The 20,257-nt window shown below is 48.1% G+C and overlaps 1 protein-coding gene across 2 annotated transcripts in view; it reads right to left on the reverse strand.

The window, feature by feature from the left end:
* MTRF1L (mitochondrial translation release factor 1 like) overlaps positions 1-17,926 on the reverse strand; it is a 36,597-nt gene extending 18,671 nt beyond the window's left edge. The window contains exons 1-5 of one of the 2 annotated variants that reach the window (XM_063441342.1): positions 17,440-17,926; positions 17,234-17,313; positions 11,748-11,931; positions 9,774-9,937; positions 2,678-2,795 (exon numbers count right to left, since the gene is read on the reverse strand). In XM_063441342.1, the coding sequence (XP_063297412.1) occupies positions 2,678-2,795; positions 9,774-9,937; positions 11,748-11,931; positions 17,234-17,313; positions 17,440-17,866 (973 nt within the window). In that variant the 5' untranslated portion in view covers positions 17,867-17,926. The remainder of the gene's footprint in view (positions 1-2,677; positions 2,796-9,773; positions 9,938-11,747; positions 11,932-17,233; positions 17,314-17,439) is intronic. The other variant, XM_063441343.1, reaches the window with a different exon arrangement.
* Positions 17,927-20,257: the final 2,331 nt, after the last annotated feature.

Here is a 20,257-nt window from a genome sequence, read left to right on the forward strand (position 1 = left end):
GACAATCTTTGGGTGTTTCTGGTATTTTAAGCCACTAATAACTGTAGTTATTATATTTACTAATTATAACTTAGGGAATAAGTTGTCTTCTACCTAACAGGACAAAGAAAGATGAACAATGTCATATTTCCAATAAGCAACTATTCTAAATATATTGAGAGATTTTGAATAAAGGAGTATTTTTTATCATTTCAAGAGAATGTCATTTTACATATCATTGTGAACAAAGGTGGTAAATACTTTGCTGCTTTAAATTATCCTTATATCTCTAAATCATATACAATGGTGTTTATCTTGAATACAAAACACTAGAAAGATTAACTATGTTACTATTTCATCTATCATTATTAAACAAAGTATAACAAATGTAAAGATTTTTCCACAGATTTTATCTGTTAACATTTTTAGCACAACAGCACCTGATGTCATTGAGATGTCTATCACTGAGATGTTACAAAGATTCCAATACAGCAAAAAGAGCGTTCTTGAGAATCCACTTTGATTATCAACGTAACATTTACTATAATGGGATCCATGTCACTTAAGACAATGTCTTGGAAATGCTGTCAATTAATTTATTCTGTAAAAGAATATCGGAGAGTATCCAATCTATACACATGTTTCATTAAAATAAAATAAAAAATAAAAAAGGACAAAGACAAAGGCCAACACCATCACCACGGTTATAACAGATTATGCTGATTCAATATCTGCAACCAATTCTAGCCAAATATTTGGAAAGCTGGACTCTACAACCTATACTCTACAACAAATACCTGGGTATTCTACAAACACAACCTCCAGCAATGTATCTAAGGAATGTAAACTTCTAAAGGCCTTTAAAGACTTTGGATTACAATTCGGATCCGGATCTATACAAGAATATCTTACTCTGGAACCTGGTGTTCTTTTCAATTCTTTCCCAGACAAAAGCTTTGCTCATTTTAATCAACCACCTTTACAGGCAAAGATCACACTACAGATGTTTTCACGGTTACAACAATAATCAAAGATGCTGGGAGCACAAAAAACCCTAAAGACTGTTGGAGAACTTTGGTTTACTAACTTAAGGAGGAAATGCGCTACAATGCCCACAGTTTAATGGAGAGGGTGTTATGGGCAAATGCAGATATTACAAGTTTTAGAATCAAATGTTTTATTTCTTAAACTGTGTACTTTGTCTTTAAGAGATATTGTAAACTGACAAGGTGTTAGAAATGAAACATTGTTTTTCATAGATGTTTCTTTAAGCAATAACCTCAGTGCATAATATGTTTGCGCCATTTTGTGCCAGACGAATTACAATAACAATAATGCATAAACAAGCTTCAAGGCTATCCTATGACTCTTGCAGTACCCAATATACTGTGGTAACCTTAATAGATAAGGATGTCCAGACTTTAAGATGCCATCTTGAACTAAGTCAGGAAAATTTCCATGATGTATGCACCCTTTAGTTACAGCCTTGTATTTTAGCCAAATTAAGGGAGGTCCTAAAATGAATAAAGTAAAAGTGTTACTTTTTCATTTATGAACTACGGTAACCTAAAATGACGACACCTAAGGTGTACTTTTAAATGTTAAGACACAGAGGAGAGACTTGGAGACAGACGCTGCTCCATCTTAAAATGACAGAGAGGCTGACATGATGACATGTTCAGAAGGGTATGTTAACCTATTAATGATATTTGCAAGCATTTAATTTCATCTTATAAACTCTGCTATAATGGATTTTATATGTCTATATTTATATTTTTATATAATAAATATCTAAAAGACAAAATCTATTGCTTCCAAGACAATCCTTATTTTAGATTGTATTCTCAATTACTTATATATGTTAAATAGAGGATCTCTTACTAACTATATAAAATTATGGCTAAGATATCTGTATGGATAGCCCTACTAAGTTCTATGCTTTAAAGGGACTCTCCAGGCAGCCCCTGTTTACTCACCTGGTTCCAGCGCCGGGAGCCTCGTGAAGCCGCGCCCCCCATTTCGTCAAAATGACGAAATAGGCGGGCGCGAGCAGGGAGCAATCAGACGCTTCCATTTGGAAGCGTCATTGCTCCCTTGTGCGCATGCGCGGCTTCGCCGCACATGCGCTCAGACTTCAGAGGGCGGCATTCATGCCGCCCTCTGAAGTCCTCAGCGCACTACCGCGCATGCGCGCGGTGTGAGCGGCCGCGAGCTGAGCTGACTGACAGCTCAGCTCGCAGTCTTTGCCCGCCTCCCTCCTCTGCTGACAGGCTGGAGAGAGAAGGCGCGCACACAGTGCCTTCTCTCTCCTGCACACGTCAGATGTATTTTCATGTCTGACGTGTACAGGGCCTTTTTAGGGCCCTGCATCATAGGAAATGCCTCTAGTGGCCGTCTGAGTGACGGCCACTGGAGGTATTCCTATCAATGTAAATACTGTATTTTCTCTGAAAATACAGTGTTTACATTAGATTGCCTGCAGGGAGCTATATATCTCACCTGAACAAATACATTAAGCTGTAGTTGTTCAGGTGACTATAGTGTCCCTTTAAGACATTATAGTGGTAAATAAGGGAACCGCCAGCGGTTACACAGGAAAAATTAGTTGGGAACCCCTGATATAGAGTATATACACATAACAGACGTTGATTATAATAAACCAATTTTTCATTTAACATTGTATAGAAAATATGCCCACCTGTTGGTATGTGTACAATCCGTACAGCGCTATCAGTAGTATTTACATGCTGTCCCCCAGCACCACTAGCTCTTTTGGTTTCAATCCGTAAATCTTTGGGATGGATCACTAAATTGATCTGTGAGTTCAGAAAGAAAAATACATAGCAACAAAATGTTTTATTATCAAACAGAATTCCCTTTATTAATTTAGTGACAAGATGTTCTAGCATGGTTTCAGTAAATATGTTAGTTTGCAACTGTGGCTTTTATTCACTACACAAAGGCTTGCGGTAAATGGGGAAAAAAAATAGGAAATTTTAAGCTCTTAAATACTACGCTATGATTATTATTTTTGGCATTTATATAGCGCCGACTTATTCCGCAGTGCTTTACAATGCTATAATCATGTTACTGTACAACCTCTGACAAAATGTAACGTCTCACTTGTTTAACTTTGTTTGCTCTATACAGCCTGACAGTGTAATGATGCCATAAATAAAGCAAGATTAATTTCCAATTTATGGTTTCCTTATACCATGTGCTTCGGGCAGTGACATCACAGGCCAGCCCACTCTAAGGAAGTTATCTCCAATAAAAATTCCCACAGGGAATAGATAATAGATTTTCAGCCCTTTTTTTTTTATGTAAGCCATCAGCTGAATCTTTAGCCTCAGCCAAGGGCTGCAAGTTATATGTTGTAGTTTGTTAATGTTTTGTATTGTAATACATGGTTACTGCCATCATTTGTTATAGCTTATTAGATATAATTATTGCAATAAATAGACTTTAATATTGAATTTCGTGTATTTTTGATTCACATATTCAACCATAATACCAAGAACTATAAAAAAAAAAAAATATTCATATTTAAACCCTTAAGGACCAAACTTCTGGAATAAAAGGGAATCATGACATGTCATACATGTTATGTGTCCTTAAGGGGTTAAACCAGAGCCACAACAAACAGTAAGTAAATGAGTAGAGAATTCCATTTTGAAATGTGAAGGATCTTTATATAAATATATTGTCACAACAGTCCACTGGTCCTTAGAATGTTTGAAAATTCTCATATTTTGACTCAATATTTGCAATTTCCTTTCCAATTTTAAACAATTCCAGGTTTAGTGAACAACGGTCTCTGTTTTCAAGTGATTAGCTGGTAACAGGTTTCATTCTAAAATATGTTGCTTACAGTTGTAAGCCACACAAAAAGATAACATCTGCACACAGTTTCAGTGTAAACCTCATGAAAAGCTTGTAAAAGATCCCATCTGTTTGGATGCATATTGGGTGAAAAATGGAGAGTACGTTTGTCAGAAAAAAAATCAAAGCTGCTACACACTTTTGCATTGCCCATAACATTTCAAATGGACAAAGAGGGAAACTTTAAATTTTAGAGGTACTGAGAAACTGTAGGTGACTTGCTAATAATATATGCAATTAAAATGTAATTTAGTACAAGATCAATGTCTTATTTACAAAGAGTGATTTCTAAAAACAGTATTGTAGTTTAAATACACATCACTGGGAGTATTATTGCTGTGGAGTTCTATTATATACTCAGACACACCTACAGTATAATGTACTTAGAAAACATTAAAGGGCCACTTTAGTGCCAGGAAAACACACTCTTTTTCCTGCCACTATAGTGCCCTGAGGGTGCTCCAACCCTCAGGGACCCCCTCCCGCTGGGCTCTGGAGAGAGGAAGGGGTTAAACACTTACCTTTCTCCAGCGCCGGGCAGGGAGCTTTCCTCCTTCCTCGCGACGTCATCGGCTGAATGCGCATGCGCGGCAGGAGCCGCGCACGCATTCAGCCGGTCGCATAGGAAAGCATTTATAATGCTTTCCTATGGACGCTGGCATCTTCTCACTGATTTTCACAGTGAGAAGCACGCAAGCGCCTCTAGCGGCTGTCAATGAGACAGCCACTAGACGCTGGATTAACCCTCAGTATAAATATGACAGTTTCTCTGAAACTGCTATGTTTATAAAAAAAAAAAAAAAAAAAGGGTTAATCCTAGAGCAGTGATGGCGAACCTATGGCACGCGTGCCACAGGTGGCACGCCGGGCCCTTTCTGTGGGCACGCGGCCACAGGTCCGCCATCACTGCAGAGTAGGCACCTGCCTGCCCGAAACGGCAGGCGCCTACTCTGCTTCCGGTTCGGGAGGCAGGGGAGGGATCTGTGATGCTGATCCCCTGTCCTCCCGCGCGATGCTGTGTGGAGCGTTGCCGAGCGTTACCATGGCAACGCTCCACACAGCATCGCGCTGGAGGACAGGGGATCAGCATCACAGATCCCTCCCCTGCCTCCCGAACCGGAAGCACTGCCTGCCACCACCGGACCACCAGGGATGGCTGTGTGCCCCCCCCCCCCCCACCCACTTCATTAAAGGTAAGAAGGAGGGAGGGAGGGGGGGATACTGACACACAGCACCCCTACGCCCCCAGAAGTACCCTTACCCCCCCCAGCACCACCCCTAGCCCCCACAGCACCACCCCACCCCCCAGAAGTACCCTTACCCCCCACAGCACCCCCCCAGAAGTACCCTTACCCCCCACAGCACCCCCCACCCCTCCAGAAGTACCCTTACCCCCCAGCACCATCCCTCCAGAAGTACCCTTACCCCCCAGCACCACCCCTCCAGAAGTACCCTTACCCCCCAGCACCACCCCTCCAGAAGTACCCTTACCCCCCAGCACCACCCCTATCTCCCCAGCACCACCCCTACCCCCCCAGCAGTACCCTACCCCCCCACAGCACCACCCCTATCTCCCCCGCACCACCCCTACCCCCCACAGCACCCCCCCAGAAGTACCCTTACCCCCCACAGCACCCCCCCACCCCCCAGAAGTACCCTTACCCCCCCACAGCACCCCCCACCCCTCCAGAAGTACCCTTACCCCCCAGCACCACCCCTCCAGAAGTACCCTTACCCCCCAGCACCACCCCTATCTCCCCAGCACCACCCCTACTCCCCCAGAAGTACCCTTACCCCCCACAGCACCACCCCTATCTCCCCCGCACCACCCCTACCCCCCACAGCACCCCCCCAGCAGTACCCTTACCCCCCACAGCACCACCCTATCTCCCCAGCACCACCCCTACCCCCCACAGCACCCCCCCAGAAGTACCCTTACCCCCCACAGCACCCCCCCACCCCCCAGAAGTACCCTTACCCCCCCACAGCACCCCCCACCCCTCCAGAAGTACCCTTACCCCCCAGCACCACCCCTATCTCCCCAGCACCACCCCTACCCCCCCAGAAGTACCCTTACCCCCCACAGCACCACCCCTATCTCCCCCGCACCACCCCTACCCCCCACAGCACCCCCCCAGCAGTACCCTTACCCCCCACAGCACCACCCTATCTCCCCAGCACCACCCCTACCCCCCACAGCACCCTAACCCCCCACAGCACCCCCCCAGAAGTACCCTTACCCCCCACAGCACCCCCCACCCCCCAGAAGTACCCTTACCCCCCCACAGCACCCCCCACCCCTCCAGAAGTACCCTTACCCCCCAGCACCACCCCCCACCCCTCCAGAAGTACCCTTACCCCCCAGCACCACCCCCCACCCCTCCAGAAGTACCCTTACCCCCCAGCACCACCCCTATCTCCCCAGCACCACCCCCTACCCCCCCAGAAGTACCCTTACCCCCCACAGCACCACCCCTATCTCACCCGCACCACCCCTACCCCCCACAGCACCCCCCCCAGCAGCACCCTACCCCCCCAGCACCACCCTATCTCCCCAGCACCACCCCTACCCCCCACAGCACCACCCCACCCCCCAGCAGTACCCTTACCCCCACAGCACCACCACTATCTCCCCAGCACCACCCCTACCCCCCACAGCACCACCCCTACCCCCCACAGCACCACCCCTACCCCCCACAGCACCCCCCCAGCAGCACCCTACCCCCCCCCAGAAGTACCCTTACCCCCCACAGCACCCCCCCAGAAGTACCCTTACCCCCCACAGCACCCCCCAACCCCTCCAGAAGTACCCTTACCCCCCAGCACCACCCCTCCAGAAGTACCCTTACCCCCCAGCACCACCCCTCCAGAAGTACCCTTACCCCCCAGCACCACCCCTATCTCCCCAGCACCACCCCTACCCCCCCAGCAGCACCCTACCCCCCCAGAAGTACCCTTACCCCCCCAGAAGTACCCTTACCCCCCACAGCACCACCCCTATCTCCCCCGCACCACCCCTACCCCCCACAGCACCCCCCAGCAGCACCCTACCCCCCCAGAAGTACCCTTACCCCCCACAGCACCACCCTATCTCCCCAGCACCACCCCTACCCCCCCACAGCACCACCCCACCCCCCCAGCAGTACCCTTACCCCCACAGCACCACCACTATCTCCCCAGCACCACCCCTACCCCCCACAGCACCACCCTACCCCCCCAGAAGTACCCCTACCACCCCAGCAGTACCCCTCCTCCCCCACAACAGTACCCCTACCCCCCCAGCACCCCTACCTCCCCAGCAGTACCCCTACCACCATCAGCAGTACCCCTACCACCATCAGCAGTACCCCTACCACCCCCAGCAGCACCCTACCCCCCCAGAAGTACCCTTACCCCCCACAGCACCACCCCTATCTCCCCAGCACCACCCCTACCCCCCACAGCACCACCCCACCAGAAGTACCCCTACCACCCCAGCAGTACCCCTACCACCCCAGCAGTACCCCTCCTCCCCCACAACAGTACCCCTACCCCCCCAGCACCCCTACCCCCCCCTCAGCAGTACCCCTACCCCCCCAGCAGTACCCCTACCACCCCCAGCAGTACTCCTACCCCCCCCACACACAGTACCCCTACCCACACACAGCACCCCTACCCACACACAGCACCCCTACCCACACACAGCACCCCTATACCCCCCCAGCAGTACCCCTACCCCCCACACAGTACCCCTACCCCTCCACACAGTACCCCTACCCCTCCACACAGTACCCCTACCCCTCCACAGTACCCCTACCACCCCACACAGTACCCCTACCCCCCACACAGTACCCCCCCCCACACAGTACCCCCCCCCCACACTTACACACCACACAGCATCCCCCCAAACACACAGCACGCATCTCACACACACAGCACCCCCTCACACACAACACCCCTCACACACACACACACAACACCCCTCACACACACACACACAACACCCCTCACACACACACACACAACACCCCTCACACACACACCCAACACCCCTCACACACACACCCCTATACCCCCCCAGCAGTACCCCTACCCCCCACGCAGTACCCCTACCCCCCACACAGTACCCCTACCCCCCCACACAGTACCCCTACCCCTCCACACAGTTCCCCATACCCCTCCACACAGTACCCCTACCCCCACACAGTACCCCTACCACCCCACACAGTACCCCTACCCCCCACACAGTACCCCCCCCACACTTACACAGCACTTACACACCACACAGCATCCCCCCAAACACACAGCACGCATCTCACACACACAACACCCCTCACACACACACACACACAACACCCCTCACACACACACACACAACACCCCTCACACACACACACAACACCCCTCACACACACACACAGCACCCCTCATACACTTACACAGCACCCCTCATACACACACACACACAGCACCCCTCACACACACACAGCACCCCTCACATACAACACCCCCCCACACACACGCACGCACCCCCCCCCCCCCCACACGCAATTGCCGTGTTGGCACTTTAAGGAAAAAAAAGTTGGCATGTATTGCGGTTTGGGCACTCGGGCTCAAAAAGGTTCGCCATCACTGTCCTAGAGGTACCAGGCACCCAGAGCACTTCATTAAGCTGAAGTGGTCTGGGTGCCTAGAGTGGTCCTTTAACATTAGGATAGAGAAGAGGAGGGGAAAAAAAAAAAAAAGGACAGAGGGATTTGGGCCCAAAGTAGCGACTGTCCCTCCTCAATAGATATACCTATGAGGAATGCTTTTGTTCTGGTTAAAATCTTAAGAACACTTATGTATAGTAATGTTTCATAGATAAACCTATATGTGAATGTATCATTTCTTTGATTACTAAGCAATCTAAACAGAGTGTTTATTTTAGAAGTAATTTCATTTTTTTTCTTGCTGTTAATTGCCTAATCGCGCAAGTCACCCCTCCTGTATGAGGTTAGATGAAGTTACTGTAGATAAAATAAATGAGGAATCAAATATTAGCCGAAACAAGAATTCTTGACTTGTATTAACCAACACTGATGCACATCTTGATTTCAACACAATTTACATTATTCGTATAATATATAAAAGAAGCAGATTTGTTTTACATTTAATATTATTCATAGTTCATCAATATCATATCAATATCTATTTTTACCTATTTTGTATTGCTTCCGCGTATTCTTGCTGCGTCTACTATGCTTCTTTACTAAAATTTGTAAAAAAGCATTTGATCTGACATTGCCCAACATGAACAAACTAGGTTTGCTGTAAAAAAAAAAAACTTAAACTACAATTTTTTTTTTAATCTGGAAATAAATTAATGTATGTATTTTTAAAACCTACATTCTCTAACAATTTTTGCTACCACAGATGAAAATGTTAAGATTATGTTGCACTGTGTGTCTTCACAGATGCATGTGGTTATACAGTTGCCTGACATTTGAACAGTGCAGGTGTAAACAGCATCAGCTAGTCTATAAGAAAGGGGGATTACCTGGCAGGGATTGGAGATTTAATCTAAGGCAAAGGAAAGTATTTTTTACAATAAGAATATGAATGTGGAATTCTCTACCTGAAGAGGTAGTTTTATCAGAGTCTATACAGATGTTTAAACAGCAAGTGAATGAATACTTGAAAAACAATATAGAAGGATATAATTTTTAATTTGTGGACTAATAGCTCATTGATCCAAGGCGACTGCCATTCTGGGGTCAAGAAGGAATTTTATCCTATTTTGTTGCAACATTGGAACTGCTTCAAATAGTTTTTTTTTGCTTTCCTTTCGCTCAACAGCAAAAACAAAATGTGAGAAAGGCTGGACTTGATGGACACATGTCTTTTTCCGCTATGTAACTATATAATGATTAGTCCCAACAGCAGGAGTTTACCTCACTTGGTTGTGGTAATATAGCAATAGTCATTGTGCTTGTATGAATTCGCCCTTGTTTCTCAGTTTTTGGTACTCTCTGGACTCTGTGAACCCCTCCTTCAAACTTCAAATGCTTGTAGGCATAGAGACCTCCTATGCTTGCTGCTGCATGTCGTAGGCCACCTTAAAACAGAGAACTCATAAGTACAGATGGGCAGCAATACAGAAGTAAACCAATAAAATATTATAAAAAACATTATACGCTAAAGAAAAATACTTTAAGGATCACTTTAGAGTCAGGAACACAAACATGTATTCCTGACCCTATAGTGTTTAACCCACCATTTCCCTATGGGAAAGCATTGGATTGGCTAAAATCGGCACGGGGCGGGGCAAAATGCCATTTTGGCCAATCAGGACCTCCTAATCTCTATTAGGAAAATTCAGCGTCTCCATGCAGATCGTGGGGACACTGAACGGCACGGTTGCCTACTGTGCAGCCCTGAGCCAGGAACCCCCTCCAGTGGCCATCTAAGGAGTGGCCACTTGGAGGTGTCCCTATGGGAAAAGGCAGGGTTTACATGAAAATGCCTGAAGGGAGCGATTATACTCACCAGAACAACTACATTAAGCGGTAGTTGTTCTGGTGACTACAGTGTCCCTTTAAAATACTTCTATTGTGCAAATCTTTTAGCATACAATTTACCCTAGACTAGTCATGGTTATGAATTCCTTTAACATCTGCACAAATGAGGATAAGTGTGCCAGGCTGTGAAATGCTAAGCAGGCTGTTCAAAGAAGCAGTCATTCAATATGAAAAAAATATATATGGCTTGCATTAGTTGAGTGGCTAAGTCTGTGTGATGTGGAAAGAAAGACCTATTTTTCCAATGGAGAGCAATATACTCAGGTACCACCAAGATGCTGCACTGGAGTAAAAGTAGAACAGGTAAAACAGTCCTTTTTTTTTTTTTTTTTTTATTCGGTATCGGCATCGGCCCTGGAAAAATGAGATCAGTTGATCCCTATTCTGAACATGATACAACTTCACAACAGATGGATTTGGATAAATTGGGGGACTGGGCAGGCAAATGGCAGATGAGAATCAATACAGATCACTATAAAGTCATGCATTTTGGAATAAGAAATGGACAAGTCCCTTATACATTAATTAGGGTTGAGTTAGGGGTAACATTAAATGATAACGTCTTGGGATTAATTTTAGATCGCAAACTAGGCAACATGATGCAGTGCCGATCTGCCGTTGCAAAAGCTAGTAAGCTGTGTTTGTGTATAAAAATCAGTATTGACGCGCTCAAAATATAATTTTGCCTCTTTACAAATCAGCAGTAAAAATGTGAATATGTGGTGCAATTTTTGGCGCCAGTTCTAAAGAGGGATAATGCACAACTAGAAAAAGTACAGATGCAAGCTAAAAAAAAATAAAAAAATAAGCGGAATGGAAAACAGTAGTTATGAAGAAAGGCTATAAAACCTGGATTTGTTTTCGTTAGAAAAGAGACGCCTTAGAGGGGATATAATAGCACTATACAAATATATACAGGGTCAATACAAACCACTATATACTAACCTGTTAAAGATGTGGAATTCCCTGCCTAAAGAGAATGTCTTATGAGATTCTATAGGCAATACTAAAATAAAATAAAAATTGGATGCTTTTGTTGCATAAACAGAATATTCAAGGATATAATTGATACATATGTAAACAGGTTGTTGGTCCAAGGAGAAATCTGATTGCCATTATAGAGTCAAGAAGAAATTTGTTCCACTTTTTGTGGCATAACTGGAAGAGGCTAAAATTGTGTCATTTTTTTTACGGGGGGGGGGGGTCTACATTTGGATTAACAGCATAAAACCATGGGCTTCATGTAACTATGTAATACATTTTTGCTTGCATAAAAAAAAAAAAAATCAAAAAAAAAAAAAATCAACTTCCCAAAAAGATTTCTACCTCAAAGAGAAGGTTACTTACCAATCTCACTAGGACAATACTCCAGGATATCAAAGCTCCAGCTTTTATAACTTGCATAGCGTTGATACATATCAAACATCTCTGCAGTAAAAAGCATGGCCTCCTGTCCCCCTACACCAGCTGTTACTTCCATTATAAGATCATTGTCATCATCCTCTCCCCTTTCTATTAATATGTATGCAATCTGGTGGGGAAAAAAATTATAATATATTAGTGGGCAAATACAGGCTGGATTTAAGCCCATCTTAAATGCATTATGTAGACAATGAAAACATTCAGTACTATGGTCTACAAAATAGACTGCATTATCTATGGCACCATTTCCCGTAAAGGAGGAAAACCATTTCACAATGCGGGCGCAGTTAAGTGTGCGTGCGGGCGCAGTTAAGAGTGCGTGCGGGCGCAGTTAAGAGTGCGTGCGGGCGCAGTTAAGAGTGCGTGCGGGCGCAGTTAAGAGTGCGTGCGGGCGCAGTTAAGAGTGCGTGCGGGCGCAGTTAAGAGTGCTGCGGGCGCAGTTAGAGTGCGTGCGGGCGCAGTTAAGAGTGCGTGCGGGCGCAGTTAAGAGTGCGTGCGGGCGCAGTTAAGAGTGCGTGCGGGCGCAGTTAAGAGTGCGTGCGGGCGCAGTTAAGAGTGCGTGCGGGCGCTGTTAAGAGTGCGTGCGGGCGCTGTTAGCAGTGCGTGCGGGCCCAGTTAAGAGTGCGTGCGGGCCCAGTTAAGAGTGCGTGCGGGCCCAGTTAAGAGTGCGTGCGGGCCCAGTTAAGAGTGCGTGCGGGCCCAGTTAAGAGTGCGTGCGGGCCCAGTTAAGAGTGCGTGCGGGCCCAGTTAAGAGTGCGTGCGGGCCCAGTTAAGAGTGCGTGCGGGCCCAGTTAAGAGTGCGTGCGGGCCCAGTTAAGAGTGCGTGCGGGCCCAGTTAAGAGTGCGTGCGGGCCCAGTTAAGAGTGCGTGCGGGCCCAGTTAAGAGTGCGTGCGGGCCCAGTTAAGAGTGCGTGCGGGCCCAGTTAAGAGTGCGTGCGGGCCCAGTTAAGAGTGCGTGCGGGCCCAGTTAAGAGTGCGTGCGGGCCCAGTTAAGAGCGCGTGCGGGCCCAGTTAAGAGCGCGTGCGGGCCCAGTTAAGAGCGCGTGCGGGCCCAGTTAAGAGCGCGTGCGGGCCCAGTTAAGTGCGCGTGCGGGCCCAGTTAAGTGCGCGTGCGGGCGCTGTTAAGTGCGCGTGCGGGCGCTGTTAAGTGCGCGTGCGGGCGCTGTTAAGTGCGCGTGCGGGCGCTGTTAAGTGCGCGTGCGGGCGCTGTTAAGTGCGCGTGCGGGCGCTGTTAAGTGCGCGTGCGGGCGCTGTTAAGTGCGCGTGCGGGCGCAGTTAAGTGCGCGTGCGGGCGCTGTTAAGTGCGCGTGCGGGCGCAGTTAAGTGCGCGTGCGGGCGCAGTTAAGTGCGCGTGCGGGCGCTGTTAAGTGCGCGTGCGGGCGCTGTTAAGTGCGCGTGCGGGCGCTGTTAAGTGCGCGTGCGGGCGCTGTTAAGTGCGCGTGCGGGCGCTGTTAAGTGCGCGTGCGGGCGCTGTTAAGTGCGCGTGCGGGCGCTGTTAAGTGCGCGTGCGGGCGCTGTTAAGTGCGCGTGCGGGCGCTGTTAAGTGCGCGTGCGGGCGCTGTTAAGTGCGCGTGCGGGCGCTGTTAAGTGCGCGTGCGGGCGCTGTTAAGTGCGCGTGCGGGCGCTGTTAAGTGCGCGTGCGGGCGCTGTTAAGTGCGCGTGCGGGCGCTGTTAAGTGCGCGTGCGGGCGCTGTTAAGTGCGCGTGCGGGCGCTGTTAAGTGCGCGTGCGGGCGCTGTTAAGTGCGCGTGCGGGCGCTGTTAAGTGCGCGTGCGGGCGCTGTTAAGTGCGCGTGCGGGCGCTGTTAAGTGCGCGTGCGGGCGCTGTTAAGTGCGCGTGCGGGCGCTGTTAAGTGCGCGTGCGGGCGCTGTTAAGTGCGCGTGCGGGCGCTGTTAAGTGCGCGTGCGGGCGCTGTTAAGTGCGCGTGCGGGCGCTGTTAAGTGCGCGTGCGGGCGCTGTTAAGTGCGCGTGCGGGCGCTGTTAAGTGCGCGTGCGGGCGCTGTTAAGTGCGCGTGCGGGCGCTGTTAAGTGCGCGTGCGGGCGCTGTTAAGTGCGCGTGCGGGCGCTGTTAAGTGCGCGTGCGGGCGCTGTTAAGTGCGCGTGCGGGCGCTGTTAAGTGCGCGTGCGGGCGCTGTTAAGTGCGCGTGCGGGCGCTGTTAAGTGCGCGTGCGGGCGCTGTTAAGTGCGCGTGCGGGCGCTGTTAAGTGCGCGTGCGGGCGCTGTTAAGTGCGCGTGCGGGCGCTGTTAAGTGCGCGTGCGGGCGCTGTTAAGTGCGCGTGCGGGCGCTGTTAAGTGCGCGTGCGGGCGCTGTTAAGTGCGCGTGCGGGCGCTGTTAAGTGCGCGTGCGGGCGCTGTTAAGTGCGCGTGCGGGCGCTGTTAAGTGCGCGTGCGGGCGCTAAGTGCGCGTGCGGGCGCTGTTAAGTGCGCGTGCGGGCGCTGTTAAGTGCGCGGCGGGCGCTGTTAAGTGCGCGTGCGGGCGCTGTTAAGTGCGCGTGCGGGCGCTGTTAAGTGTGCGTGCGGGTGATGTGTGTAGGTGAGGGCGCTGTGTGTGTAAGGGTGCTGTTAGTGTGTGCATGTGTGAGGGTGCTGTGTGTGTAAGAGTGCTGTTAGTGTGCACATGTGTGAGGGTGCTGTGTGTAAGGGTGCTGTTAGTGTGCGCATGTGCGAGGGTGCTGTGTGCGTATGTGCAAGGGTGCTGTGTGCGTATGTGCAAGGGTGCTGTGTGCGTATGTGCAAGGGTTGTTGGTTTGTGCAAGGGTGCTGTTGGTGTGTGCAAGGGTGCTGTTGGTGTGTGCAAGGGTGCTGTTGGTGTGTGCAAGGGTGCTGTTGGTGTGTGCAAGGGTGCTGTTGGTGTGTGCATGTGTGAGGGTGCTGTGTGTGTGTATGTGTGAGGGTGCTGTGTGTGTGTATGTGTGAGGGTGCTGTGTGTGTGTATGTGTGAGGGTGCTGTGTGTGTGTATGTGTGAGGGTGCTGTGTGTGTAAGTATGTGTGAGGGTGCTGTGTGTGTAAGTATGTGTGAGGGTGCTGTGTGTGTAAGTATGTGTGAGGGTGCTGTGTGTGTAAGTATGTGTGAGGGTGCTGTGTGTGTAAGTATGTGTGAGGGTGCTGTGTGTGTAAGTATGTGTGAGGGTGCTGTGTGTGTAAGAGTGCTGTTGGTGTGTGCATGTGTGAGGGTGCTGTGTGTGTAAGGGTGCTGTTAGTGTGTGCAATGTGTGGGGTGGGGGGGCCGTTTAGTTCATATCCCCCCTCCCTTCTTACCTTATGTAGGGAGAGGGGACCGTGCGGCTGCCATCCCTGGTGGTCCAGTGGAGAACGAACTCTAGCCCCGCAGGGGGCTAGAGTTCACTCTCGCGAGATCTGAGCGTTGCCGCGGCTCCGACCTCACGAGAGGAACCCGGTGGAGCTGCTGGTTAGAGCTCCCCGGGTCCTCTCCTGCCTCCCTCCATGCTGCTGTGGGTCTGTGAGGGAGAACTTTGATCTCCCTCACCGGTCCACGGAGGGAGGCACATAGTGCGTTCCGCAGGGATTAGGGTGTGCCCAGGCACAAGCCTATGGCTATAGGGCATCTATATCTCATCAGCACCATGGACTGCGTGCTGGGTATTGTTATCCCTGAAGCACGGTAAGTACTCGCACACTGAATACCTACAGTCATTACAGGGGCTGGATTTATTACCAGTAACTGGCTTTATCCCAGGTTACATTAAATAATGTCAGCACAGCTCACAGTGGGGAGATAGTGAGAACATCTTTGGCTTGTCCTCTATTGTAAACTGCCAGTTCCATAATGCTGAGCCACACATCTGTGCCTTAGACTTGCTGAAACGCTCAGCCAGAAATGTTACACGAGGGCCCATAGATAATGCAGTCCTTCCATGAAACATGTATAGTCCCACAACCTTAGCCTCCATGGAATATATGTACAGCTAATGCCTCTTCCTGGTGGGGATTTAAACATCTGGACATCGGTTTACTTTTACACTCATAACATGAAGACAGTAGGTTTAAAGTTGTGAAGCTAATTTAATTAATCCTTGGAGGGCGTGGGGACAACCTTAAATTAAACAAGTTAAGGTAAAAGTGTATTTTTATAATTACTGTTAATAATAAAATACGCTATTTGCTTTGAGTAAAATTGAAAAATAATAAAATACGCTAAAGTACACTTTTACCCACAGTAGTTTGACACTTACCTGGGTGCTGTGGGCACTGAATCACAACAAATGGTGGATTATGATTTACAGCTTCAGCAGACCTTTAAAAGCTGGATGTTAATACTGTATTTCGTTAATTGGCTGAGAGCATCAACTGAGTACTCCAAGACATTTAATGACAGTTTGTGTAAGGAATATGCAGAGATTTAACATAAGTCAACCCGGAACAAGAGCTGTGGCTGAGTAATGCCTGCTGATATCGAAGTATGTGCAGCAAACATACATGATCATTTAATCAAGGTCACTTCAAAGCACTGATTTTTGGGAGGTAAGCAGCAGATTATCATGGCCAGATACACAGAGTGAGGAGTTGAATACACAAATCTTCAGGGTAAGTGGACCGATATTCAAGAGCAATGGGCAGATTATTCATGAGCAAAACACAGAAACACCACATATAAGCTCATTTGTGCGTGGGACACTCTACACAGATACACCTTAATGCATACACAAACATATACCCTTGCACTCAGAACAGATTCAACCCTGCACACACATTGGATGAAGAAATACACACATTGAGCCTTCCATGCATTTCATTCCGTGGACAAACTGCAAGATTATATATATATGCTGCAAACAGGTTTGTAATCGTAAGTAACTATTAGGCCTGGGTGGTGCTTTAGAACGTGAACCCTGCATATTTAAATTATATGGAGGAGAATTTATTAAAAGGACCACAATAGCTCAATTTAGTGGTCTGGGTGCCAGGTCCCCCTAGTTTTAACCCTGAAGCTGAAAATATTGTTTCAGAGAAATTGCTATGTTTACACTGCAGGGTTAATACATCCTCTGTCTAGAGGATGTCTCCCTCGCGGAGCCCAGCGTCAAAAAAGATCCCCATAGGAAAGCATTGAGTAATGCTTTCCTATGGGCTGGTTTTAATGCAGGTGCGCCTCTGGCCGCGCATGCAGATCCAATTGGAAGCTGACGTCGATGGAGGAGAGGTCACCAGTGCCCAGCGCTGGATTAAGGTAAGCAAATAAATTGTTAATTAACCATTTATTGGCCGCGGAAAGAGGCCCTAGTCACCTAAATGGTGACTAGGGCCCTAGAGAGTTAGGAATACATATTTGAATTCCTAACGCAATGGAGTTCCTTTAAATTTATTTTATTACATTGGAGGATCACACTGTATATTTACGCTCTTTGGACACTACCTATACACACACACACAAACAAATGTAACAACTTTACCTGATGTTTTAGTTGGTTTATTGCATCCTGGCATGATTCGATTTCTGTATTTGCAAGAGCCTTTAAATCTTCATTCTCTTCTACAAAATATAAAACAAACAAAGAAAGAAAGTTCAGGAAACATATGAGAAAATATACTGAGAACTCCTGAAAATGATATTTTCCGATTACTCAGACTGTAATGCATCTTACATGTTATCTCTCACCTCCCAGAAGTTGCTGTAGCTCTTCCAGCTCATTCTCCTTGACTCTCAACTCCTGGACTAGGGGGATTACCCTGTGCAGCCCCCGTGCATGTCTCTTATCAGGTCTTTCCCCCGTGTGATGCCTCTGCCCTTCCCCATTGGAGTCCTTTGCCTCAGCTGAGGTGGGCACCTTGGACGTGGGACCAGCTTCCCTCCACCAGGTTTCCAGTATCCTGAGATAATTAGCCCAGTGCTCGCTGTCTGTCACCGTTTCCACGGTAGGCATGCGGCGAGTATCGCTGACGGAGGCCGTGTGGTTGCTGCTGGCGCTGCTGGCCCTGCGACCCAACACGGACACGCTCCACAGAGCATGTCCCCGCTTCCACCAGAAGTTTGCGGAGAACCGCCGGCTACAGCAAAGCACACACCGTGCAGCGGTCACCAGCATGACAGCTCACATGTCGTGAGAGCGCCTGGCACACTTCCCTTTCCAAAGCACTGAAACGTCATTGGCGTGACTCCATCTTGTGAAGGTCAAAACATGGCAACGCCGACGTGAAAATGATTGCTTGTAGGCTGCCTGCCGCCATGTTGTGTTTGGCGTACCTGCATCCTTCATCCCTTGTGGATCCCATGTGAATAGCATGCCTGGTGTCTTATTAATAAGCAGCCAAACTCCATGTTTCAAGAGCAACCCCCCCCCTCCACCCCATCCATTTCTTGATTAATTTATCAAATAAGGAAATAAATTACCAAAAAATTAAAAAACATCAGCGCTACGGAATGTGATGGCGCTATATAAATAATAAAAAAGAAAAGAAAAAGTTAAATCAGATCAGACAAACATATTTAAGTTTCCTGCACAGTTATTTGACAAGTGTGAATTTTTCATAAAAGATAAGTGAAGTTTTCATTGCAAGCCAGAATAGGAGAATTAGAAACAACTCTCCATTAGTATGCCCCCACCTCCCCTTTTCGCTAACTAAATAGTCCCCACAGCTGGCCAAGGGTGATCTCTCCAAACCCCATTGTTTAATTTAAAGTCCCCCTCCCAATGCCTTTGGGTAGGATGGATACGGTACCCTCCAGGTTTTTAACAGGCTCCATCCCATGCAAAGGGGCTTTTCTATTAACTGGACAGAATGACAGGTGGGGGCATAGGGACAGGGAGGGAATCAGATTTTGAAAATAAAAAACCGGGACACCCACTACTAAGCAATAAAAAAAATCGCAAAAAAAACAAAAAAAAAAACAAGAGAAATACACACTAGAAGTCTTTAACCTATTCCTGGCCAGAAGTGGCTGTTAAAGGTCATCACCTTCGTGGTACTGAAAAAAGTGTCTTTTCATTTACATTTTGTAGGAGCATGTTCAGAGCAGACACATACCGTAGACCAAGGCCATCGTAACAGCATAATAGGCCCCCGGGACAAAGCAATGCACTGATGCTCTGCCTACACAACCACTCACAGGAATAAAAATAACAATTATCAATAAAATTAAGCTTACATTTATTGGTACCTCCAACAAATACAATACATACACACACAGACAGACTGCGGAATACATACAGGCAGACTGCTGAATACACACACACACACACACACAGACTGCTGCACACACACATACAGAGACTGCTGAATAATAAAGACTGAATAATAAAGACTGCAGAATACATATGCACAGGCTGCTGAATACACACTCACAAAGACAGACTGCTGAATGCATAAACACAGGCTGCTGAATACACACACAGACTTCTGAGTACGCACACAGACTGCTGAATACATGCACACAGAGTGATGAATACACACACACTGACTGCTAAATACACACACACAGGTTGCTAATTACACACACAGACAGACTGCCAAACACACAGAGACAGACTGCCGAATACACACAGACGGATGAATACACACAGACTGCTGAATACATACACAGACTGCTGAATACATACACAGAGGCTGCTGCTGAATACACTCACAGACTGCTGAATACACACACAAACACACACACACAATGCTGAATAAACACAAACACAGACTGCTGAATATACACGCACATACATACTGCTGAATATACACACACAGACTGCTAAATGCATACACACAGACTGCTGAATACACACACAAACTGCTGAATATGTGGTGGAATCTCGGTAAAAATAAATTTAGTAGGCCGAGATTACCACGTGGCATGTGTACGTGCATATGCTGACGTATCGATCAGTTGGTTGCACGAGGCAAGATACGATCAGTAGTGTACGGAGCATGTGCGAGAATACAGGATGTAGTATTCCCCTCCTCCATTGTGCTGGACAAGCCATGCGGTCAAGCAGGAAGTTAATTCTTATTTGTATTGATTGGTCAAGAGAATGTGCGGGTGGAGCTTAATATGGGAGGAGTTATATGCCTATATAAGGAGCCTGCACTATTGTCCGGGGCTCAGAACTTGTGGTATTTTGGTGACGCTAGTCCCTCTGAGTCCCGATCGGTGATCCAATAAAGAATCTCTTCCTTCCTGAAGAAACCTGTGTCCATCTCTCTGTGCTTCGCTTCCGTCAGTTTCTCCGGTATCATTTGGTGCATTGGCCGGGAAGCTCATCGTTCAACGGTAGCTGAGAGGCAGAGGCGTGAGACGGTCTATCTTTGCCCACGTTCTCTACGGCTGCACCCCTGAACTTCTGCGTGGACCTCCCTTCGTCTCGGCGCCACTGGTCTGTTGTCCAGGAGATCATCGGCCTCTACGTGAGAAGTGCTGGGGTGTCCCCGTCGATGAGTGTGAACTCAGGTTCAGGAACGAGGAGGTAAGACAACTGCTGTTTTAGACGGCAGAC

Source organism: Pelobates fuscus, chromosome 2 (assembly GCF_036172605.1).
Source record: "Pelobates fuscus isolate aPelFus1 chromosome 2, aPelFus1.pri, whole genome shotgun sequence".
NCBI lineage: Eukaryota > Metazoa > Chordata > Amphibia > Anura > Pelobatidae > Pelobates > Pelobates fuscus.